A 26562-nucleotide genomic window follows, 5' to 3' on the forward strand; every position below is an offset into this window, starting at 1 on the left:
GTAAGTAAAATCTGTATCTCTTAACAACTGATGTTTGTTGATCAATTTTGAACTTTAAACAGATAATACTCAATTCTGTATGTAAAGATATATGAGCTACATATGTTTAAAAACTGAAATTTTTTCCCCATATACTGTTAAGCTCTCACAGAGCAGAGCTCTGATTAAGAGTTTAATAATCTCTTAAATGGCATTTAATTAAGTTAACTTTTTGAAAAATTTGAAAAAAAAGATAGCCACTGGTTAAAAAGAAAGCAGGGATAGAAATTATTTTGTTAGATTCTGGAAATGTATGGAAAACAATAAAGCCAAATTTACTCTCCCCTAAGGGCTTTAGAGGGTGTTCTAGCTTGAACGCTAGAGGAATGTGATTTACCAGGAATGGAATGGCTTTTAAAAAGGGAAATTTAAAAAGTTGCAAGTTTACAGTTTTAAAGCCATGAAAATGTCCAATCTAAGGCAACGCTATAGAAATGTCCAATCTAAGGCATACAAGGAAGGATACCATGGTTCAAGAAGGCCAGTCTGTGACATTCAGGGATTCTCTTTCAACTGAAAGGCAAATGGCGAACATGGCGACATTTGCTAGCTTTCTCTCCAGACTTCTTGCTTCATGAAGCGCCCCTAGGGGCATTTTCCTTATTCATCTCCAAAGGTTTCTGGCTGTTTGGCCTCTCCTGGCTCTAAAGCTTTTTCTAAAATAGTTCCCTCTTAAAGAACTCCAGTAAGCAACCCCACCTTGAATGGGTGGAGACATATCTCCATAGAAACCATCTAATCAAAAGTTACCACCCATAATTGGGTGGGTCATATCTCCATGGAAACAACTAAAGTGCTCCCACCTAGCAATACTGAATGAGGATTGAAGAATATGCCTTTTCTGGGGTTTACAACGGATTCAAACTGGCATGGGGGGTTCCTATTTTTTTTTCTTTCATACCCTCTCCGCACTTCATGCTTCCCACCCACTAGAATGGGCTCCTTTGGCTCCTACAATCCTGTTTTAGTAGAGGGTTGTTAGGACTGTTGGGAGGCTATCAAGGTTGTCTGTCAAGAGGGTTAAAGGGGATTATGCACATAAAGAGTTTGCCATGTGGTAGACACTCGATACATGAATGTTAGCTGATGCTGTTATTAACAGGAGCCAGTCAGCTGTGATATATTAAAATCTGTTGATTTGGACCAACTTGGGGTCCAAATGAACCCTGGTCCAAACCTAATGTGTAACCTAGAGGGTTCTTTTAAAGCAATGTAATTCTTTTTGCAGAACTTCTGTCCGAAGATTAAAGAAAAAAAGTGGCCCAAAGGTCTATTAAGATGTAGCAATTCATGTGGTTATTATCAAGCATTCTGGTAGTTCTAATAGTTAAAACTTTACGATAGTGTTCAAATGTGTTATATCGTTGATTCTGAGTTCTTTTCAGATTTTATTTTCCCATTCCACTTTGTTATAACAGTTTAAGACTAATTCACCTTTGATTCGTAGGTTAATAAATAAACAATAAAAGATTTAATCTTATGTCATCTATCAAACAACTTTGAGACAATAGTTTCATTTCATTTTATCCTTTTTTCTTCTGCGTGGACACGCACTGGAAATCAAACCGTGGTCTCTGGCATGGCAGGTGAGAACTATGCCTGCTGAGCCACCGTGGCCCGCCTGTTTCATTTCATTTTGCACGCAAAATGTATTTACCTTTCAGTCTATATCTAGAAGCAATATACAAAAAAGCCAATCAAATCATCCCAGCAAACTAGGGATATTTTAATCATTGTCTTTGACCATGATAAAAATCTTGTTAAAAAATTTAAAGTATCATTAGTATATATTTTGAAGCAAAATATTTTTGTGTGGAGAGGTTGGGCTGTGTTTACAGTAGACGTAGGAGAGGAAATTTTTTGAAAGGTTGATAAAAATTGAATGGGTTAGGAATTCTATTTACTATGCCCTCAGCAATTAAGGCTGCTTTTAGTGTTATGGAGAAAAAGACTTTAAAACATAAAATTTTCATAGTAAATTTTAAGATATCATTTTAGTATATTTTATAAAACATACTGCTGCTTCACATTAGACACTCTAAAAAATTCTAAATATTTTTGTTTATTATATTTTCATTTACTGTATTTTACTTTTCTTTGGAAATAATTTGGAAATTATTTTGATACAGTAATATATAAGAAAAATGCAATTTTAGCTTTAGATAATAGCTATTCTTACGGAATGATTGTTTACTTTCCCAGGTGTGTTAATTGTATGCTTAATTAGGAGAATTTATTTATTGGTAATGCCTGCTGGAATAAAAATAGATGTCAAGTATCATGATATTTATAACTCCTTTCAAATTGTCCAGCAAAACCTGAAGCTTAGAGTGTGTGCATGTGTATGTGTGTGCTGAGAGAGAGGGAGAAAACAAACATGGCACAATATTAACAATCAAAGAATATTAGCAAAGTATGTAAGAATATTCATTCTATGATTATTTTCCTTTTTTAAAATTTCAAGCTAAAAAGTTTTATACTTTTGAGTTTATGTTATTAATGAAATGAAAATTCAGAAAAAAATATAATTCCATTGCAAAAATCAAATTTAACCCAAGGGTTATATGTATTACATACATTAATTTATAAGTAAAATAATGATTTTTAAAAACAAAGTGCATATTCTAGCAAGTTTAAAATATTCCTAATTCATGGTAATTAGTGTACAAGAAAGTAATCTTATATATTACTGAAAATTACATAACATATTTATATCCAGTGTTTTGTCTTCAGCAATAGATAAGCATTGATTCAAATAATAAGTTCTGATCATTTATTGCAGCCGCAGTCTCCTAGGATACAGAAACAAAGAAGCGGTGACACTTGCATTCAAAGAGATTTAATTTTATAGTGGGGATAAGACCACGTTAAAAAAACATGTGATATACCAGAAACAGGAACAGGTTTTAAAAAGGGAATTTAAATAAGTTACAAGTTTACAGTTCTAATACCAAGAAAATGTCCTAACTAAGGCACCAACAAGAGGTTACCTTCACTCATGAAAGGCTGATGCCATCCAGAACACCTCTGTCAGCTGGGAAGGCATGTGGCTGGCATCTACTGGTCCCTTGCTCCTGGGCTTCGTTGCTTTCAGCCTTGAATCTCCAGACATTCGTGTCTCTGTCAGTTCTGAAGTAACTGTTCTCCAAGCATCTTCATCAGCTCTCTCTGTTGGGATTCCAAACATCTGAGGGATTCTCCAGAATGTTTCCCCTATCAGGACCCACCTTGCATGGGCGAAGTCACTTCTCCATCAATAAAAAGGCCACATCCTCAATTGGACGTGGCACATTTCCGTGGAGAAAATCTAATCCAAAGTTTCCCTGCCTTCAGTGTTGAATCCAGATTAAAAGAAATGGCTGCCACCACAAAATTGGATCAGGATTAAAACATGGCTTTTTTGGGGTACATAATATTTTCAAATTGGCATACATACCTTAAATAGTACATAAACAAAGTGCTGGGGGGAATCTAAAGAAGGACAGTTTTAGCACCAGTTCTATTCTGATCCATAATAAAGAGATGTCTTGAGTAGTTAACTAAGCGTGGTGGGGCTCTTACCCCTGTATTTATTGGTGCCAAGTTGTTACAGTTTTTTTAGCCTGATTTTTATAATTTATCGTTTATTGTAGCTGCGCTTTTAAAGTGCTGTCAGTATGGGTTATGGCTCTTATTTTGTTTCCCTAATTTAGATAAGACTGTTGTAATAAGGATCTGAAGGTGACCCTGTTATTCTGTGTAAGGCAATAGTTTTTTAACCATTTATATTTAAACACTTAAATTTCTTGCCCTCCCATAATAAACATTTCACAATAAATCTAGTGGAATACAAAGCAATAAAGCACAACAAAACAATGGCAGAGATTTTTGCCATTTTACTAAAATACTACTCCCTCTCTCTCTGGCCATTTAATGTGTGGGTGAACTAAGCTACCTGAATCCATCATACAGAATACAGAGGGGTAGGATGGTACTTCCTTTGTTTCTGGGGATTTATTTGTAATTGTAAAGAATACGACTTCAGTGAGCTCTTAATAAATTTGGAGTCTGTTTGCATAAACATGGAATTTCTGAGAAAACAGGGAGGAATATATGTGTTACTTATGGAGGGAGTTTGTGTGACCATATGATTTTGTGTTTGTGATAACCTAATGCATAAATTAAGAGAGGAAACTCAAAGAGGAAACTCAAAGAGGTAGAGCAAATTCATGTAAGGGCAGAAACCATCAAACAAAAAGGAAAATATGTTCCAAGTAGAAATGTTTTTGTACTAGAAAGAATTTTTACTAGTTGGTAATCTCCTTTACAGGTAAAAAAGATACTAGGCATCAACTTGGGCACTTTAAATTCATTCACGTGAACTTTTTTTTTTACATGGGCAGGTAATGGGAATTGAACCCAAGTCTCCAGCATGGCAGGTGAGAACTCTGCCTGCTGAGCCACCGTAGCCTGCCCCACATCAACTTTTGATTCTCTCTTTCTTCCCAAGGTCTATGCTAGCCTCTCATTTTGAAACTAAATGGGCAATGACAGAGTTTGGCTTTTGAACTACCTTTGGATGGTTCCTTCATTTAGTCATGGAAAACGTTTTACTGAATTGTAAATTGATAACTGTCAAGCATTATCAAAATGTAATATATATGTACAACAAACAACATTCTAAAGTAGAATGTAATAACTATTAAAAGAGGATAAAACTGCTATGGAAATATAGGATTTAGGTAGGCGTATTTAGTTTCCACTGGGAGAATTTGTAAAGGAGGTGCATTTGATATTACTCTTAATAGAAAAGTAAATTTCAATGAAGAGAATGTAGGCTGAGTGATAACGCAAGAAGTGTATTTCAGGCTTATGGAACATTTTCTGCGATCTCAACTAAAGTGAGATGAGGAGGAAGGAGAATTCAGGTATATTATTTAGTGTTTTGGGAGTGGTGAATAATCCACAAATCTGTTCTGTTTAGTGAGTATGAGGGGATGGTTAGCAGGATTGGGTAGATGAGGAGGGAGAGAATAAAAGTATTAGGAGATGAGTCTTAAAAGGCAAATTAGTCCACAGTGATACAAAGTGAGTCTGCTCTCTTGGCTTTTCTTTAATTCTGTGAGTGATTAGGGAAGTTAAAAAGCTGACTGTGGAAATATGTCCTGTCTCTTGTCCCTCACCCCCCTATCCAATAGTGAATCACAACTTGGAAGCACAGTGATAAGTGCATTAGGAGATTTAGCAGGTCTTGAGTAGAGGAGGCTGAACTGCCACATAATTTGTTCTTTTCCTCTAGCAGCTTCTCTTTTTCTCCCCCTCATATTTCCGTTTCGTATTTTTTATTTGCCATCATAATGATCAAAAAAAAAAAAAAAGGGAAATCTACTACAGCAGTACAAAACGTGTAGGCACCTCTAATACCTATTTAATCCTGACTCCCAAACTTTCTCAGTCTGTCAGCTAATGATCTTTGATAGTTGGTGACTTTAAATGAACATGAGCACTTATTTGTTCTAGTTCCAATTTATCTTTTTTATATATTATTTGCCTACTTTACCATTTCTTTTGCTTTAGAATTAACTGCTCAAACTCAGTTTGAGTCCATATATGTTGTACAACGAAAGTAAAATAAACTATTTCAGCTTAGAAATTGTAGATAAATGCATCTATTGTAATACAATAAAAATGAGTTAGTACTAGAAATTTTATTAAGCTTTATTTATAATTATGATGGTTGTATGATTATTATTTAAGATACTTGAGCATTAATTTCAAGTCACGGGATCCCATTGCAGTGAGTTTGGATGTCCTTCAAAATAGGAAGGAGAAATGTAGGGGAATGTTTAGGTGGTGAGGTAGATTTAGTAGTATAGTTTTTGATTGGTGTTCACTGATGCTTATTTTTAGTTACTTCAGTTTCCTCTTATTCTTCGGTAGAATAGTGGTGATCATAGGGTCTTCATTTCATGGCATTATAAGTAAGATAAGATGTGCTACATTCTTATGTAAGAAATATAAACTGTTTGTGATGATTATGTTGATGAAGAGGACAGTGGTGGTGGCAAATAACTCTCAGCAGGTGGATAATTAAGAGAAGTGAATAGTTGAAGCTAATTATAAGGCTTTAGGTTATTAGCAAATTTTATACTCTAGTTTTATTTGATTAATCCCTCTACATTCTAGTCAGCCATGTAATTATAGACTGCAACATGACTTGTAGTAATTGAAGGATTTATATTTTGAAAGTTTTATAGAATTCTATATAGTTCTATTAACTCAGCCATAAATCTTAAACTTAAACAAATGAAGATCCACATATTTGGTGCTTGGCTTGATTAAGTTTGTCAAAGTCTTTTCGTCCCCTTAATGATTAGTTTTATTTGTGGTGTCTTTAGTATGATTTATTTATTAGTTCAATTTGTATTCAAAACATGCCATAGAATGTGACATTGGAAATCATATACTTTGAATGACTTCTGAGAAACTTGAGCTTCATGATATAAGCTGTTTGAATAGCCATTTGAGAATTGCTGTGATAAAATCTCCATTTAGAAAACATCCATGATATCTAACATGCATTTGAGCAGCTGTTACTGGCAATTAACCGATAAGTTACTTTTTGGTGCTCATGTATTTTTCAGTGTTTTGGAATACCACATTTTATCACATAGCATTATTCTGTTAAAAAGATTGGTAGTAGTATTGGTTTAAAAAATTCAAGGAAAATAATTCAGTCTTTGAAAAGATAAAACATGTTATCTTACAGCATTCAAATAGTTACATTTAGGATTTTTATAATACTTCATGCCTTTTCAAAATTTATTTGCTCACCTTACCCTCATAGATGGGAGTTAGAAACCGGTTTTGCCTGATCAGTTTCTCTTTTGCAGGCGGTGAGTTTGTATAACTGTATTGCTCTGGAAGTTTCTTCATCCTTAGTTTACTTGGTATTGGCCTAGAAGGAAACCCCTGGGCTTAAGAATAAGGCCCTAAGGGAGATACCCAGATTGGAGAGTTCAAGGAATACTTCCTGGAGGAAGCAATATCAACTCAAAATTAAAGGATGACTCCCTCTAGCACACATACCCCCACCTGCACAGTTGCCCTCCATTGTTGCCTTGCTGGACTGCCTGGCCTCTGCCCCAAAACATGAAGCAGCCACAGCAGCAAGGACAGCAGCAGATCTGGGGGCTACATGGTGGGAGAGTGCGCCTGGACATAAATGAAGGCCTGGCTGGATCGTGCCATGGACATCGTGTCTTGGATCTCTGAAACTTCCCTGGCATGCAGCCTAGAAAATATTCCTGAAGGTCTCACCGACCCCTTCTACATAAACCAGTATGAGCAGGAGCACGTTAAATCATGTTACCAAGCTTTTGCTGTCCAGTGAGCTATATTTCTGAATCTAGCCTCATTCTAGAAGGGGACCAAGTAGCTGCATTGCCGAGGCATCACTTAGTCATCCAGGCTCTTTCATGGAAAGGGATTTATATGATGGGGAGTGGCAAAACACCTGTGATGTAACCTGACCTCAGCTGCACCCCCATAAAAATGAGTCCCCACATGGTGACAATCACTGTCCTGGTGATCGACGAAGATAGAGAAGGTGATAGCCAGTGTCAGGTAGTATTCAACCTTCAGCACCTTGATGGAGCTTTCCTATGACCTGGAGGATGCCATGGTATTCTAGATTAACAAAGTAAATCTTAAAATGAGAGGTATAACAGAGAAAGAAGTTAAATTAAAACAGCAGTTTTTAGAAAGTCCAGCTAACCAAAAGCTCCAATGTTGACAAGAGCACCTTTCCGATGAGTAGTTAACCCTATTTCCCATTGTTAGAAGACTTCATGGGAGATGGCAGTGACAGTGTACTCTCTTAGCTCTGATGCAGTATTACTGCCCAGAACAAATGAAATTGGATAATATATGCTTGAAGGCAATAACGTCGATGACCAATAGTCTGTATAATAACTAGCTTCTGAGAGAATTCTCAAGTGAATACATTAACAGATGCTTTTATCTCACTTTGGAGGATATGCTGTATGCTCCCTTAGTGCTGAGCCTAATCTTACGGTTTTTATTGCTGAACTCTTCTGGTGGTTTGAGAACATCAAACCAGTTTTAGTTCAACCCATGGATATTCAGGAGCTAGAAGATACTGAAACAGTGTTACACCAAAAAAGCATTTGGCCTCCTGTACTAATTTCTAAGTGACTAGATGCAGCTTCATGACCAGTCCCATGGAACTGGGCCCAGCAGGTCAGCCCCCAACCCAGCCACCAGCTGAAGGCTGCCACAGGTACTACATACATCTTGAGGAGTCTGAGTGCCTTGGAAAAGGAACCTCTGCCTTTAGTCCATCCTATCCATTGTTGTTATTGAAGCAGAAACAACAGAATTGCCACTAGAGGACAGTCCTGGTCAACAACATAGATTATCTAACCTGAATTGACAGTCAGCCATGTGGTGCAGTTGTAGTGTGGCCAGAAAAATAAATCTTCATCTCAGCCAGTGCCCTTGACTCTTCATCATACTGCAAGCTTTATGTATAGTATCAGTTTGGCTCGCTCCATCAACAGAGATAGTTTGGTATCTAGCATCATTAATCTGACCCCACACAATCAGCCTCACCCCCCAGCCATAAAGAACAACTGACATGGTTTCCTGAACAATGTCAGCATTGAGGATGACGATGAAAAGCTAGTGGTAATCATCAGAACAAATGCTCCTGCCCATGGCAGTGACTTGGTGATCCCTAAGGCCTCGCCTCAAGCTTCAGGTCTGACATGAGGTGTCAGGTGTCCCTAAAGACAGGTAGCTACCTGGGAAAGTAAGCCCTAGAGAGTTTTTTCTTGGAGCTGTTGATAGCAGCTGTGTGTAAGCCAGCAAAAGCAAGGCAGGTTATTACCAAAGAATATGAGTGTGGGGAAGGGAAGCTAAGAAGCTGCGTGTCCAAGAGGCCCAGTGATGGCTACCAAATCTCTGGCATGCAGGGAAATGGCTGGTGCTCATGCCAGCTATGACTTGAAAAAGACTTTCACCTGTTTGTTGCCCAGAATTCCCTATAGACATAGATGCTGCCACCCTGGAGGCCTTGGGAGAAGCCTGTGGCAAGTCTGTAGACAATGGGGGTTTCTACCAGGTACCTTAGGTACAGTCTGCTGAAGATTTCTTTCTTCATGTGGCCAAAGCATATGAGGACATAGAGGGAAGGTCCAGTATTAGTTTTTCAAAAACCTCTGGCACACATGTTTTGGACACTTGGACTATATACTGAGGGAAGATTCTGATTTAGGTGTTGTAGATATAGAGGAAGTGAAACAGGATTTATATGGCAAGACCATCCTGTATTTATCACTAAATATGTTGGTGAGGAAGGATCAGCAAAACTACAAGAAGATATGAAAGTAAAAGAACATGAAGACAAGGACGATGCCACTGGCTGTCCAGTCTCTGTCTTTGAGTATGATTTCTCAAATTAGCAGTGTCTCATTGGCTAGTGGAAGTGTTAAGATAATGAGCTTTGCAGAAGGGAAACTGCAGAGACTGAATAGCTGTGAAACCAAGTCTAGTACAAGTAGTTTTCAGAAGACCATGCCTGATGCATCAGAAAGCTGCCCAGCACCTCTGACTACATGGAAGCAAAAGAGAGAACAGAGTCCCAGCAGTCATAACAAAGATTAGCCTCCTGGCTTCTGAGCTGGTGAACTTGGGGGCATGCCTTTCTAGTGAGTGAGTTCCTGGAAGCCCTATCCACATTTTGCTGGAACCCAAGCTGAAATATCAACAAGAGACTAGGAGACAGCATCCACTGCATCCTCCCTCACATCTGTGGCCAAACACACAGATGCCAAGCTCTTCAAGACACCCGATAGCAAACTGAACAAACCAATTATCCATAATGCTAAATCCCATTGCTGTCTGGCTGGAAAAGTGAATGAACCACACAAAAAATTCCATATTAGAGGAATTTGAGAAGTGTGATACCAGCCACTATATATCATCCTGTTCTGTGATGCTGGCTGCCGGTTCAGGGCTCTTTATTGGGGCCCTATTATCCTGTTACTGAGGAGATCTGTAAACTGACCAGAATGGAGCTGAAGAGCATCACCAGGAAAGCAGTTGACAAGCTTTACAAATACATCTCAGATCAGAAGCAATTTAGCCTGATCCCAGCCTAAACCATGTCCATCAGCATGGATGCTCTTATCATCCACAACCACAAAGAAGAACACAGACCCACAAGTGACACTGGTGGGGAGTGATGGCTGAAAGGACCATGCTGGTATTTATCGTTTTCATCATTTGGGTACAAAGTGTGCAAAATCACAACCTTTTTCACAGGCTTTTAGATGGCAATAGAACACCTGTTCCTAGCTTCTAGACCACATGGCAGATGCATAGTGAAGTGGATGGAAGGAGTAAGTCTTGCTGAAGTTTTTAACACTGTGGCTCTGTGGCATCACTGGTGACTCCGAGGCTCTGGTAAGGGATATGCATGTGCATGTAGTAAGATCTAGGCACTGGAGTTCCTTTATTTGAAATTCCCCTTCAGTATAAATTGAACATTACTTGATTTGCTTTTCTTGCCTGTCATCTCACCCCTTTTTGCACATTACCTGACCTCTTCATGTTGGTGAGCTCTGGTCTCTAGTGAGATGGTAGGATACTAGTTTGAAACTGTTATGTACACCAGAAAAGCCATGTTCTCTTCCCTAATCCAGTCTTGTGGGGGCAGACCTGTTGTTTAGGGTAGGACCCTTTGATTAGGTTGTTTCCATGGAGATGTGACCTACTCAGTTGTAGGTGGGACCCTTTGATTAAGTAGTTTCCGTGGAGATGTGTCTCCACCCATTCAAGATGGGTCTTAATCTGCTTATTGGAGTCCTTTAACAGGGAACCATTTTGAAAAAAAAGACATAGAACATTTGGAAATGGAGAAAGAAAGTGCCCCTGGGGAAGCTGTTTGAAACCAGAAGCCAGAGGACTAGCAGATGCCAGCCACGTGCCTTCTCAGCTGACAGAGGTGAGCTGAGGTATCTGTCAAGTTATTTTTTCTGGGTGCCTTAGTTTGGACATTTTAATGACCTTAGAACTGTAACTTGTAACATAATAAATCCCCTTTATAAAAACCAACACATTTCTGGTATATTGCATTCCAGCAGCATTAGTAAACCAAAACAGATGGGTACATGAATGTCTATAGAAAAGGAATCTCTGCTGGGGAGATCTTCATCTGAGAAATTTTATGACATTTATTGATTGTCTACTATTAACAGTTATATCCAATTCTAAGATTTCTGGAAAAATTCTTGTTTCTTGCTGCTCAGAAAATGTTTAGTGAAAATACCAGTTCACTAGAAGCACTGAAATTTGCAAAGTCTGTGTTTGCTAAAATAACATTACAGATATCAAAGTAATTCTTTTTGAAATGCAACCATGAGGATGCTAATAAGGCACTATTAGCTGCTATTTGCATAATTTACAGTTGGCGGTTTGAATAAGTGTTGGGAGCATCATTAAGTGTTGGGAGTGCTCTAATGATTTATTACCTTTAACAAGGACAGATATGGTAAAGTAGACATCTAGTTTGCTAGCTACCAGAATGCGATATACCAGAAATGGAAAAGCTTTTAAAAAGGGCAGTTTAATAAATTGCAAGTTTACATTTCTAAAGCCATAAAAATGTCCCAATTAAAGCAAGGCTATAGAAATGTGCATCTGAGATATTCAGGGAAAGATACCTTGGTTCAAGAAGGCTGATGACGTTCAGGATTTCTCTCTCTGTTGGAAAGGCACATGGCAAACATGGGAATGTCTGCTAGCTTTCTCTCCAGGCTTCTTATTTCATGAAGCTCCTCTGGGGGCGTATTCCTCTTCATCTGCAAAGGTGTTTGGCTGTGTGGTCTCTGGGGTTCTTGTGGCTCTTTTGTGGCTCTCTCGTCATTCTGAAGCTTTCTCCAAAATGCTCCCTCTTTTAAATGATTCCAGGAAACTAATCAAGACCCAGCTGGAATGAGGGGAGTCACATTTTCCTCTGCTACACACAATTGGGCGAGTCACATTTCCACAGAGATAATCTAATCAAATCCCCAACCTATAGTGCTGAATAGGGATTAAAAGAAATGGCTTCCTTCACATAATGGATTGGGATTAAAACATGGCTTCTCTAGGATATATAATCCTTTCAAACTAGCACAGTTTGAAAAAACAGTAGAGTGTTTTTCACTCTGAACGTGTCCCTCTTTAAAGATGATACACTTAAGTTGACAGTTCTCAATGGTTTTTATTATGTCATGACTTGTAACCCCACCTCCTCTGTTCTGTCTTGATTCACTATTCTGGAAGAGAAGGTGTTCTTGGTAGGAGTATGCTGTTCTCATTTTAGATTGATAATTTTGTTTTGTTGTAGATCTAAAAAGCAATGCAAGTGGGTTTTTGCCATTATTTCAGAAAAAAAAATTAAAGGATGGTTAAAAAATTTATGGAGGTGTCATTATTTTAAGTGGAGGGAACTTGAATATAATGTTCAAGGAGCAAAGACCCCTACAGGCAAGAGAGGTAGTCTAGAAAGCTGGGACCAGAAAAACTTATGTGTGGCTGGGCAGCATAGTGGTCAGAAAGGGGCAGGTAGCCTGGTTAAGGAATATAGACTTTGTCCTTAATGTAGATGGGCTATTTGAAGCTTCTTAGGGATGTGTGGTGATTGGATTTGCTTTTAGAATGACATATGGAGAATGGTTTGGAGACTCGGGGCAAGGAGACCAGTTAGGAGGACTAATTCAGGTGATAAAAGTGGGTAGTGGAAGTGGTGAGAACTGGTGAGAAGTAGATGGCTTTAGGAGATTTAGAAAGAAGACTCAAAAGAGTTCCTATTTTTTCTTGCCTCTGTATTTTCTTTCTTCTTTTCTCCTTCCCCATTCCCCGTTTTGTTTTCCTCCCTTCTCTTCTTCTACATCTACGTTCTGTAGTGTCTTTTGCTTCATTCATCAGTGTAATAGCCCCTATGTTTTCGCTCCTTGCTCACCTGTATGTCTTCCCTGCTCATTAACTTTATATAAACTTTATTGAGGTATAACTTACATACAATAAAATGCAAACATTTTAAAGTACAATTCAGTGAGTTTTGACAAATATATAACTCTGTGTAACCAGTGGCACAGTCAAGATACAGAACCTTTGTCACTCCAGCAGATTCCTTTGTGCCTCTTCCTAATCATGCCCAATCTTGGCCCCACTGATCTCTTTTTATCACTGTAGATGGTATTTGTCTTTCCTTGAGTTTCATATGAATGGTGTCATACAGTGTGTACTCTTGTATCTGACTTCTTTCTTTCAGTATGTTTCTGAAATTCATCTGTGTTTTTGTGTATAGTAATGTATCATTGATTTTTTATTAGTGAAGAATTTCTTCGTATGTATATACCCTACAATATAGCATTATAATTAATGTTAATCTAAGGTATTACCCATCAAAAAATTGCTTCAGTCTTTATAAATTATAAACAACTGCATAAATGTTAGGGATCTAGTTATTCATTCACCTGTTGTTCCACCATTGATTTTTGAAATATTGTTCCTACTGAACAAGTCTCTGTGTTCTTTCCTAGATAGAACATAATATTAAAGCTTTTTTTTTAATTAAAATGGTTTTTGAAATTAGTGATATTTATTGGATAGAGTTTTGTATTCCTGCTTATGAATTTTAAAAGTGACCAGATCTGTTTATAATTTTCTTAAAAAGAGAACAAACATTTTACAATGAATTATTTTGCTGGTGTCTAAGGAATAGTAAATGCCCCTATTCTACTTTTATATTAACATGAATTTGGGTGAAGTTATCTTTATAATGCAAGTTATTATCATCTTAAGTAATTTTATTATGTGCTTTTAAAAATCTCTTGTGCTCAATATAAAGTCGCAGTTAGAGCTCTCTGTAAATAGTGAATAATCTGATGGGACAAACCAGCTTTGAAGCCAGGTTTTAAGGCAGTTTTGACTTTTAAATGAAAGATCTGGATTTTCTTGTATTGTGTATTTTCTTCTGAGTACAATTTCCATTGGTAGTCATTAAATAGCTTGTTTGCACAATTACAGCAGAATCAACAGGGTGTGAGGAAAAAACGACTAAAGCCTATAGTCTTTGGTTGTGATTCAGAATTACTATAATAACCAACTCAATAACAAGCAGATTGAATGAATATTTGTCATCTCACAATGTTATTTTAACATTACATAAGGACCTATCTGTAAAGGCATTTTTTATATTTAAAAATTCCTCATAGGCACTGTTGATATGAGATAGGACAATATAGAGATGTCTGTTTTATGGCTCCAAAGATCTGCTCTGCATTTCGTAAACATATTTCAGTTATAGTTTGACAGTAAAGAGAGCAGGAAGATAATGCTTCTATTAAAGTGATCAACTACACATGTAGAAATTGAATAGGAGGAAGTGTGAAAAAGCTTTTAGATGAAACCATTTTCATGTGTAAATTGCCTTTGCTGCATATATATCTCCCTCATAATGCTTTGGGGGTAATTCAGCAAATACAGCACTGGAAATGGTAATTGTGGATGCTGAGTTTAAAGAAGTCAATATATAAATTGCTTTATATAAAGTCCGTCTGCTGCTCAGTTGTTATTTTACATTAATTCAGTCTTTTTATACCCAGCCTTATTTTTGTTTTCTTAAATAGTTGCTTACAATTTTTATTAACTCTTTTTTTTTTTTTTTACTCCCTCCAGTTCCAACAATCACCCCTTTGTGGTTTATTAACTCTTTTACTATTCCAGCTCTTTTATTTTTCATTCTTAAAAGTTATTGTAAGTAAAATAAAAAACGTTTGGCTCTCTTGCTTCTTGGGAAAATGTTTCTTCATACTTCAGGACGTTAATATTTCAGTAGTAACAATGTCTAAAAATGTGAACAAGAGAAAATTATTTTTCAAGTATTTTTGGTTTGGTATCTGATTACATTTAAAATTTTATATTCTCGTGAAATTCATCTTAATTCTTACACTATTCTTTTACTTTTAGAACTTATAGAACAAATCCTTTTACTTTTAGAACTTTCACATGGAAAATTTTAAAAGGCAATACCTGGGTGGTACGTCTGTGGCTCAGTGGCAGAATTCTAGCCTGCTGTGCTGGAAACCCAGGTTTGATTGCCGGAGCCTGCCCATGCCAAAAAAAAAAAAAAAAAAAAGGACAATACTTTTGTCTTGATGCATTATTTTCCTTTGTGACAATGATTCTAATTGCTTCTGTATCTCAGAAATACATGGATTCTATGCCTATAAATTCTGATTACTTTCTTTTTTGCTTTTTTTCTCCTGTCATTTTCATTTGCTTTTCACAGATTTCCTCCTCTGATGCTCCTCTTCAGCCTTTGGTATCCTCTCCTTCTCTGCAAACTGCTGCTGAGAAAAACAAATTGGAGGTATGATAGTGTTTTAGCCAGCTGTATTATGTAACACTGAATGGTAAATTAATTTCCTTTTACATGTGCCTGTTTCTGTGTGCTAATGCTGCTAGAGTGCAATATACCAGAAATGTGTTGGCTTTGACAAAGGGGATTTATAAGTTGCAAGTTTACAGTTCTAAGTCCCTAAAAATGTCCAAATTAAGGCATCAACAAGAGGATGCCCATCACCATTGAATTCTTTGATGATCTAAGGTGGTATCCCTTCAGGGTTTCTCTGTCACATGGGAAGGCCCATGGCGACATCTGCTGGCCCTTTATTCCCAGGTTTTGTTGCTTTCAGCTCCTGGTTCCAGTAGCATCCTCTCTGAGCTTTGGTCTGTTTCTGAGCATCTCCAGATAGGTGTCTGTCACTTGGATTCATTTTTCTGTTCTTTGTGTCGACTCTTTTAAGGTCTCCAGTAAACTAATTGAGACCCAAATAATCAAAAGGGTCCACCCACATTTGGGTGGATCATGTCTCCATGGAAACCACCTTAACAAAAGATCCCATCCATAGTTAAGTCTGCCTCCTCAAGATTGGATTAGAAGACCATGGGTTTTCTGGGGTATGTAACTCAACCAGTCAGCACAGAGCTAATGGGGCAATGTTAGGACATGAAAATCTGATCCTGTCATACCTACTCCCCTTAAAACTCATCATTAAAGTAGTAGGCCCTTCAGAATGAAGATCAAATTCCTTCAGTGGGCTCACAAAGAAGGCTCTTTTCCTTCCTCTTTCACTATGCTACTCATGCTTCAGCCATACCATTCTATAAGCAACACCCTAAACATTCCATTTTGCCAGTATGCTTATTGGTAAGCTGCTTCCTCTGCTTGGAATCCCTCCTATTCCTTATATCTAATGCTTATTCAAAGTTTAAGATACATCAAAAGTATACCCCTATATTAATAGCAGCATAATGAATATACCTAAACTATAGTATACATTGTAATACAAACCTCTGTATAGTTTGAAAGTGCCATAATGTAGAAGTGCTGTAACAGTTTTTATATTTTGAATGGTCCCCAGTATTAAATATATTAAATACAATATTTTATAGGGTATTTTCCTGTGTCACAGGCAGGAGGGCTTTAATTTATATTTATTTCTGAATGACTGATTTTTTAAATGTTGTAGACATATCTGAACACTTTGTTGTTGTTGTTTCCTTTATCACCTTACACTTACAGGGACTTTTTTTTTACAGTTACTGTTGAATTATTTGATCTGTTAGAGAAGCCTTTGAGGATATGTATTTTCTTTCTATGATACTGTAGTTATAAGCATTTGAAGAGAATTAATATGAAGGTATCTTTTCCTATTTTAATCAGTACTAGCCATTATAGAAAATGTTACATAGTGTGAAGTCATGAGTTTAGAGTCATCACTGCTAGTTGTTTGAATATATTTGAGGTGGGGCTGGAGCTAGGTGAATGATACCACCATTATTTTTAAGTCATTCCTATAAAGGTTTGAGGGTTTTAACTTCCTTTAACTCTTTACCTTTTTTCTTTTGTTACATTGATCTTAAAGAATTAATTAAGGCATTCTTTCAACTAATGGTTTTTCTTTGTCTATTCCTTGATAAATGGTGTGCTAAACATGAGAGATACAAAGACAAATAATGTATAGCCCTTGCCCTCAGAGAGCTTACTGTCTAATGTAGATAACTATACAGAGGTTTGTATTACAATGTATACTATAGTTTAGGTATATTCATTATGCTGCTATTAATATAGGGGTATACTTTTGATGTATCTTAAACTTTGAATAAGCATTAGATATAAGGAATAGGAGGAATTCCAAGCAGAGGAAGCAGCTTACCAATAAGCATACTGGCAAAATGGAATGTTTAGGGTGTTGCTTATAGAATGGTATGGCTGAAGCATGAGTAGCATAGTGAAAGAGGAAGGAAAAGAGCCTTCTTTGTGAGCCCACTGAAGGAATTTGATCTTCATTCTGAAGGGCCTACTACTTTAATGATGAGTTTTAAGGGGAGTAGGTATGACAGGATCAGATTTTCATGTCCTAACATTGCCCCATTAGCTCTGTGCTGACTGGTTGAGAAAAGGCTTGATGGAGAATGACCAGTTGAAAATCTGTGGAATAAAAGGATGTAGTCATGTGCTAAAATGGGGAAGAGAAAGTGCAAAGGAGAGTGTAGTTTTGAGAAATTGTAAGCAGGTAGAATCCATGGGACTTGGTAATCAATGAATTGCAGAGATGCTTTGGGAATCCTTGATTACTCCCATTTCTGACTTCGGCATCTGTCTGAGTAGATGATAGTGCCATTCAGTGATACCAATTGAGGAGGAAGAGCCGGTTTGAGAAGAGAAAGGGAAAGGGAGATAAATTTAAAGTTGGATGGAGAGAGAGAGTGTGTGTGTGTTGAGTGATAAGGGGAGAGTGATGAGGATGGAAAGCTGGAAACACTTGCACATAAAAGTTAGCACAGCAAAGGGAGTTTCTGGGGAACAGTTTTAGAGTATGAAGTGAAGGGTAGAATATGGACGTAGTTGGGTGATTGAAGTGCTGGGTGGCTTAGGTGAGCAGGCAGGCCTAGGAAAGAAGTGCTCTAGGGTTTGCTGTGAAAAAGTGAAAGCTGTTTCAAAATTTGTTGACTGTTTCAAAATTTGTTCTGAAAGCAATTCTCTCTCCTAAGAGGGTGGAAATCTGTGGGTACAACTTTTGAACGTTTTGGTTCCTGCTTCCTTGTCTCAAAAAGCAGTGGGCTCCAAAGTCCAGTGTCTGTAGCCCATGAAGTGCTCCAAGGCATCTCATTTCAAATGTCTGTTTATGCTTATTTTTCCTTATCATTTAAAATTTGTTTTTATGTATGTGCATAATACAAGGTTATATCTACTTTACTAATAAATGTATGCATATGGTAGAATAGATATGCTCAAAACTTTTTAAGATAGGTGTGCCTAATAAAAAATTTTGGAGACCATTAATTAAATTCTGATTAACTCAGTAGATTTGATTGGAATGAATACAATCAGTACTTTTCTCTCCATCTTATAGAACTTGAACATTTACACCAGTTTTCTTGCATGGGAGGTCTGCTATTTCACTTCATCATTTGTAGGTATAGCAACCAGGTTTCTGAAACTACTATTTTATGAAACCAAACACAGCTGTATATTGTTCTTGCCAAGAAAATAGTTTATAATAGCTTAGGTTCTCGTAGCACTCTTTGATCTTTCAGGAGTTTTTGATTCTATAAGATGGAAGTCATCTGTGAATCAAACTATATATATGATCTGTGTTTAGATCCTATGCTATTAATATTACTTCAAAGCCTGTGTCATAATACCACTACCCAAATCACAAAAGAGGACAACCATATTTTGACAGCTGAAATTCAAGTGTTAAAGGTCAAATTATACTCTCCCTCTATTAAACAGCTGAGTAATTTGATGTATTTTTGATGATCTGATATGTGTCCAGCAGTCAGAGTGATTAGGAAAACAAGCTCCTTCACCCCTTACATGACAATGGCTTCCTTGAGAAATAACTAATAGCTTTAAAAGGTTATGGGGCACTTATCCCCACCGTGTTGGTGAGAATGTTCAATCACACAAATTTCCTCACTGAATTTTATGTATACCTAGAAAACATTTTGTAATATATAAAGGATTTTTGCACATCTCATTTATTCTTCACTCATAAAGTAGGGATAGTGTTATCGACCTCATAAAGTTGTTTTGAGGGTTAAATAAATCAAAACAGTGCCTGATACATAGTAAGCATTCATTAATTAGTAGCTGTTACAAGAAAGAAGAAGAACAATAATAGCAAGGCTCCTTTGGAGAGGCAGTGAGTAGTGAGGTTTGAGAGATTGGGTTCCATAATCCTTCAGCGTTACCATTGATTAGCTGCTTTGCTTTGTCGTTAGTTTCCTAAGATGCTGTTTCTTCATTTATAAAATGACAGTAATGACAGTTTTTTTTCTAAGGATTATTGTAAGGATTAATTAGAAAATAAAGTATTTATTACAGTTCCTGGCCCACAAGAAGCACTTAATAAGTGGAAGTTGTGTTTTAAAAATGAAAGTTTTGATTTGGGAAATGGTTGTCACCAATAGGTAATGTTTCTAGGCATCCTTAAAAGGTCACACTTCCTTATGTGAAGTATGAAGTCCAGAGGCTCTCAACAGTTCCCTTGTCCAAGCACTTGAGCAGATTTAAAAAAAAAAATTTTTTTTTGAGGGATATACTTTTCTACATGGTCTTCTCTTTGTGTTAAACCATGTTAGAATTCTTGATGTTCATAGTGTGATGCCAGCTTGATTATTCATCTGATAGTTAAAACATATAGATTGCTCTTATTTTTAGCAGTTCAAGCATTCAGAAAGCTCGACTTTGTGTAGACTTTTTTTTTTTTTTTTTTTTTTTTTTTAACGTAGGTAGGCATCGGGAATTGAACCTGGATCTCTGGCATGGCAGGCTGGAACTCTGCTACTGAACCACTGTTGCCCACCCTGTGTAGACTTTTATCCTATTCCTAGAAAATACTATTTAAAATGGGTGGTTTTAGAGCACCTTAGTCTACAGTTTATATTTATATGTAAGGGACCCTTACATATGAAGTGTCTTTTTTATACAGATTCTAGAAATTTTATCCTTGTTTCCTTCTATAGCCAAGAAGAAATATACCAACAGTATTTATTAGCATTTGCCCCTTATACAAAGGCTTTCACTGATTTGTTACTGTTACACTTTTTGCTTCTTATAAAGGGTTAATAAAAAATTAAGAGACATGCTTTAGGATTTTTCTGCTTCTTAAACTTGCAGTTGAAGACATTGCTTTTTCATGTCCTCAAATTAAAAGATCTTTGCTAAGAATTCATTTTAGAATTTGGAACCGGGACCAAGGGTTTCCTTTTCTATTTTATGTCCAGCAACAAATGCTAAAATTATAATGTTTCATATTGGATAGTGCTTAATAGTTTGTAAGTTCTTTTTTTTTTTTTTTTTAAGTTTTTTGATGCCTTTTATTCTTTCCTTTTACTGCTGAAATATACATAAAATATGTCTAGTTTAATAAATATAAAATGAATACCACATAACCAACATTGAAATTCAGTCTTGTCCTCACTTCACAAGCTTCCTGTTTTAGTTTGCTAGGCTGTTCAAAGCAGATACCACAAAATGGGAATTTTACAGTGAGAATTTATTAGTTTACAGAATGCAGCAGTGAGAATGTCTAAATCAAGGCACCCTCAAAGTGACGCTTTCTTCCCAAAGATTGGCTGCTGACCATCCTTGGGTCCTGCCACATGATAAAACACGTGGTGGCACCTGCTGGTCTTTTCGTTCTCTTTTGGGTTTTATTGCTTCCATGACTTTCTTTTTCTCTCTGTATTCTTTCCATTTATATAGGACTCCAGTAATAGAATTAAGTCCCATCTTCAGTGAGGTGCATAACACCTTAATTGAAGTAGCCTCATCAAAAGGTCTGACTTATAATGGGTTTACATTCAGGAATGGTTTAGATTTAAGAAAATGTTTTTCTGGGGTACGTGCAGCTTTAAACCACCATACTCTCCATGTTATTCTCCCTGTTCTTAAATAACCCTATCTCTTCTTCTTAGCGGAAACCAACATCCTGACTTTTACCAATATCACTTCTCTGCTTTTCTTCATAACTTGGACTTTAGACAAATGATTCTCCCACGTTATGGCTTAGAAATTGCACATATTATCTTTCTGATTTGTAAGCAACAAAAATTCTACTCTGAGAGGGATTGTGTCAAACACCACTTTAAAGGCAAAGTTGCAAATGTAACCTTTAGGTATTTTGATTAAGTTCTATGTCGTTATAATGTTCTCTTTTCTTAGGTTCATCAGTTTATATTTTATTGTTTGCTACCAGAAAAATAAGGTCTAGGTCAGTACTCAGTTGCAGTAGTCATCCAATCTAGGTCTCTAGTCATCTCTTCTGTGTAAATGCTTTATTTAATCTGTAATTTTCTTTTTTCTGGTCCTTTAAAAGTTAAGTTTTTAATATTTTATTCTGTCTCATCCTTTTTGGAAATAGGCAGGGTAAAAATTGTGAAAGTCATAGTACCATTATAATTTTTACCTCAGCTGCCATGGATTAGGATTATATATACTAGTCAACTGGCTCTGATCCTCAAGCACTATCTTTAACATTCCGCCCCCCCAGAAAATTACTGTAATTGCCATTATTGTTATTATTTTTGTGTGCTGTATGGTGAGGGTCACATTTCATTCTTTTTTCTTGTGAGTATCTCCTTATTGCAGCACCATTTGTTGAATTTTTTTGTTTGTTTGGTTTTTCATTTGTTTATTTGTTTGGGAATTGCATGGGCCAGGAATCGAACTGGGTCTCTCATGTGGCAGGCAAGAATTCTATCATTGAACTACCCTTGCACCCCCCAGTATTTGCCATTATTTAAAACACATATCTGTAATAAAGGACTGAAATCATTGGTAATACTTTTAAAAATTAAAAGTGACTTTATAAATTTTTTCCTTATGTTTGGCCTTTTATAATCTGTTCTTCATCTATATTTAAATAATTTTGTTCTGTCAGTTAATTAACTTTTGCTCCTTATTCAGAATTCAGCATTATGGTTGCTATTAGAAAATCTAACCTTATGCAAGGATGTAGTTAGTAATAATTTATTGAATGGAGGTCTCATTTATTTAAAACTAAAAATATAAAATAATCCCTAAAATATACAAGAAGTTCTGAATTGTATCATATAAAAAAAAGTTAATCTTTTTTTTAAGAAGAGATATTTATTGTGTCAACAACATGTCACCGAAGTGACAATATGAATTTGCTCTATTTACTTTTATATTTCAGTATACCTGGATGTTGTCATCATTGTCATTTTCTCAAATTGTGATGCAAACTATTAAAATAAAAATGTTTTGGCGGGCCGCGGTGGCTCAGCGGGCAAGAGTGCTTGCCTGCCATGCCGGAGGACCCCGGTTCGATTCCCGGCCCCAGCCCATGTAAAAAACAAACAAACAAACAAAATATAATAAAAATAAGAAAATGTTTAAAGATGTTTCCCTTTCTTCCTCCCTTCCTTCCTTCCATCCTTCCTTCCTTCTCTTTCTTTCTTTCCTTCCCTTCCTCCCTCTCTCTAAAAAAAAAAAAAAAAAAAAAAAAATAAAAATGTTTTTGAGTTAACTTTTTAAAAAAGTAAACTGTCAAAACTTCGAACTATTTTTTAGAAAGAAAAGGAAAAAAAGAAGGAAGAGAAAAAGAGAGAAAAGGAGCCAGAAAAGCCTGCAAAACCTCTTACAACTGAAAAGGTAAAATTCTACCACCACTCTCCCTTGCATCTATAAAGATTAACTTTTTTATTTGTTTATGCTTGTATTAATGACTTTCCAAATGTTCATAATATGCAAATAATCATTCTTGCAACAAGTATTTATTGTGTGAATACCATGTGCTAAGCATGTGCTAGTTTGTCCTATATGATTTGTAATAGGTTTTAAATTTGTGAGTAGGCCATATGAATTCTTCAAGGGCAGATATTCTTATTAATGATATAAGAAATAATGCTTTCAGCTTCTGTGTACTATCATGTTAATAAAGTAAAAGGGACAGAATAAAAATGATATTATCAGACTTCAGTGAAAGTTTAGAGAATGAAGAGATCATACCTGAAAGAGGCCTTCAGAAAAGACTTCATGATGAAGGTTAGTATTTGAGCTGAGTTTTGAAGCTTACATAGGATTACAGTGGCAGGCAGGAGTACATCAGTTGGAGAGAACAGTCTGAGGACCGGCATGAAAACTGGAAAATGAGAACATAAGCTTAGAAAAATAGTGAATGGTGCAGTTTGAAGAAATGCATATCTCTCTATATAGAAAGTAATGAAAAATAAGACCATAGTGGTAGGAGACCTTAACTTCTAGGTTGAGATGTTTATTCTTTTGGTGGAGTTTCAAAGTTTCTAAAACAGGTGATGCACCTCATCCAGGAGGGTACTTAAGAAAAACTAATTTGGCAGTCACATAGATATGAGAAGGGGTAAGGAGAACACTTAGATTAAAAAAAAAAATTTTTATTGATATATATTACATATTCACATACCATGTAATAATCGAAAGTGTGCAATTAATGGAAAACACTTAGACTTTTGTGAAGGGGTTGGTTAAATAATTTTTGTTGCTTGGCTTTGGATGCATTTCATTATACAAACATAATAAAGGAATTTTTGTTAAAGGGAGCATTCTTGATTTTAGTTTTTGAAATGTTAAAAAATCAGATTTTGTAGTGTTTCTATAAACTAGTAATAAGCAATCTGAGGGGGAATTAAGAAAAAAATTCCATTTACAATTGCAACAAAAGAATGAAACATCTAGGAATAAATTTAAGGATGTAAAAGACCTATACAAAGAAAACTATAAGAAATTGCTAAAAGAAATCACAGAAGACCTAAATAAATGGAAGGGCATACTGTGTTCATGGATTAGAAAACTAAATATAGTTAAGATGTCAGTTCTACCCAAATTGGTTTATAGATTCAATGTAATACCAATTAAAATCCCAAAGTTTACTTTGCAGAAATAGAAAAACCAATAATCAAGTTTATCTGGAAGAGCAGGGTGCCCCAAATAGCTAAAAATATCTTGAGAAAGAAAAATGAAGTCGGAGGTCTTATACTACCTGACTTTAAGGCATAGTATGAAGCTTCGGTGGTCAAAACAGCATGGTACTGCATAAAGATAGATAAGCTGACCAGTGGAATAGAATAGAGTGTTCAGATATAGACCCTCTCATCTGTGGACAATTAATCTTTGATAAGGCAGTCAAGCCCACTCACCTGGGACAGAACAGTCTCTTCAATAAATGGTGCCTAGAGAACTGGATATCTGCATGCAAAAGAATGAAAGAGGATCTGTATATCACACCCTATACAAAAATGAACTTAAATGGATTGAAGACCTAAACATTAAATCTAAGACTATAAAACTTTTAGAAGAAAATGTAGGGAAATATCTTATAAAACTTATAGTAGGAAGTGGTTTCCTAGATCATACACCCAAAGCACCAGCATTGAATAAAGAAATAAATGGGAACGCCTTAAAATTAAACACTTTTGTATATCAAAGAACTTTGTCAAGAAAGTAAAAAGGCTGCCTACACAATGGGAGACAATATTTGGAAATGATATATCAGATAAAGGTCTGGTATCCAGAATATATAGAGATTGTTCCACTCAAACAACAAAATGACAGACACCCCAATTACAAAATGGGCAAAAGACACAAACAAACACTTCTCAGAAGAGGAAATACAAATGGCCAAAAGGCACATGAAAAAATGCTCAACTTCATTGGCTATTAGGGAAATGCAAATCAAAACCACAATGAGATATCATCTCACACCCACCAGAATGGCCATTATCAATAAAGCAGGAAACAACTAGTGCTGAAGAGGATGTGGAGAAAGAGGCACACTTAGCCAGTGTTGGTGGGAATGTCAAATGGTACAACCTCTGTGGAAGGCAGTTTGGCAGTTCCTCGGGAAGGTACGTCTAGAATTGCCGTATATCTGGCAATACCATTGCTAGGTATCTATTCAGAGGACATGAGGGCAAGAACACAAATGGACATTTGCACACCAATATTTATAGCAGCATTATTTACAGTTGCCAAGAGATGGAAATAGCTTAAATGTCCATCAACAGTCGAGTGGCTAAACAAGCTGTAGTATATACATATGATGGAATATTACACAGCTATGAGAGAGAATAAAGTCGTGAAGCATGTAACAACATTCATGAACCTTGAGGACATTATGCTGAGTGAGAGTAGCCAGAAAGAATAGGACAAAAGAACTAACATTAATTAATGAACTTGGAGAATTTCGGGTAAGAACAGAGGCCATCAGGGCCAGAAATAGGGTAGATTTTGTGTAATTGGAGCTGAAGAGATACAGATTGTGCAACAGAGTTGTAAAAATTCAGAAATGGATAACACGATACTGCCTAATTGTAGCATAATAATGTTAGTACACTGAATGAAGCTGAATGTGAGAATGATGGAGGAGGGCTGGGGGCACAAATGAAACCAGAAGGAAAGATAGATGATTGATTTGAAAAGTGAGTGAAAAAGTATTGCAAAGTCCCTTTGGGGGAACTGTGAGAAAGGGGGAAAATTCAGCTTCCCCATTTGAAGAATTCCTGGGAACAACCAGATCAGTAGGCCAAGCCCTCAATCTTGAGTTTGTTCATATGAAATTTATCCCTGCAAAGAATAGACTAAGCCTACTTAAAATTAGGCCCAAGTTTCACCCCTCAGATAACCTCTTTTGTTGCTCAGTTGTGGTCTCTCTCTCTCAGCCAACATGGCGAGCAAACTCACCACCCTTCCCCTCTCTACGTGGGGCATGACTCCTAGGGTGTAAACTTCCCTGGCAATGTGGGACAGAAATCCTAGAATGAGCTGGGACTCATCATCAAGGGATTGAGAAAACCACCTTGACCAAAAGGGGGATATTAAAAAATAAGTTAAAAACAATCAGATTTACTGAGGTGTAAATTATATACTATAAAGTACATCCTTTTAAAGGGTCCATTGGAAGTGTATACTGGTTTTTCTCTGTCATTTATTGGAGCTCTCAAGTTACAGATAAGCCTTCAAACCTAAAGGTATACTAAGTATCTCAGGATGCCCCGGTCTTTAGTCCAACAGTTAGAGCCACTCACCATTTGACCTTTCCCCTGCCTTTCCTGCATTTTCCCACCAGTTGTACTTCTCCACTGTCACCTAAATACACCTTTCATCTCACTTCTCACTGTTTCTTTGCCAATTTTTCAGTTTTCCCATCTCTTACCTAAAGCTTACTCATTCTGTCTTTTCTATGAAGCCCCTCTAAACATCCCAACTGTTTACATTTTCTCCCGTCCTCAAAATTCTGGTGACATTGCCATATGTTTATTTTCTTACTTACTACCCTGTATTATTGTTTATGTATTGTTAGATCAGTTTCTTTATCTAACATAGATGTGTAAATATTTTATTTCCTGAGATTGTGACATCAATCAGATGGGGGCTCTTAGATTTTTTAGTTTCTA

General features: G+C 36.5%; 1 protein-coding gene and 2 pseudogenes across 4 annotated transcripts in view; all 3 read left to right on the forward strand.

Annotated features, from left to right (window-relative positions):
* SMAP1 (small ArfGAP 1) overlaps positions 1 to 26562 on the forward strand; it is a 243339-nt gene that overhangs the window by 116263 nt on the left and 100514 nt on the right. For 3 of the 4 annotated variants that reach the window (XM_077162201.1, XM_077162204.1, XM_077162203.1), the window contains exons 5-6: positions 15383 to 15463; positions 22703 to 22783. In XM_077162201.1, coding sequence (XP_077018316.1) covers positions 15383 to 15463; positions 22703 to 22783 — 162 coding nt within the window. The remainder of the gene's footprint in view (positions 1 to 15382; positions 15464 to 22702; positions 22784 to 26562) is intronic. The other variant, XM_077162202.1, reaches the window with a different exon arrangement.
* On the forward strand, positions 7 to 15463 carry LOC143684840 (calmodulin-regulated spectrin-associated protein 1 pseudogene; annotated as a pseudogene).
* On the forward strand, positions 8808 to 15463 carry LOC143682335 (calmodulin-regulated spectrin-associated protein 1 pseudogene; annotated as a pseudogene).

This window comes from Tamandua tetradactyla, chromosome 5 (genome assembly GCF_023851605.1).
Source record: "Tamandua tetradactyla isolate mTamTet1 chromosome 5, mTamTet1.pri, whole genome shotgun sequence".
In the NCBI taxonomy this organism is placed as follows: Eukaryota; Metazoa; Chordata; class Mammalia; order Pilosa; family Myrmecophagidae; genus Tamandua; species Tamandua tetradactyla.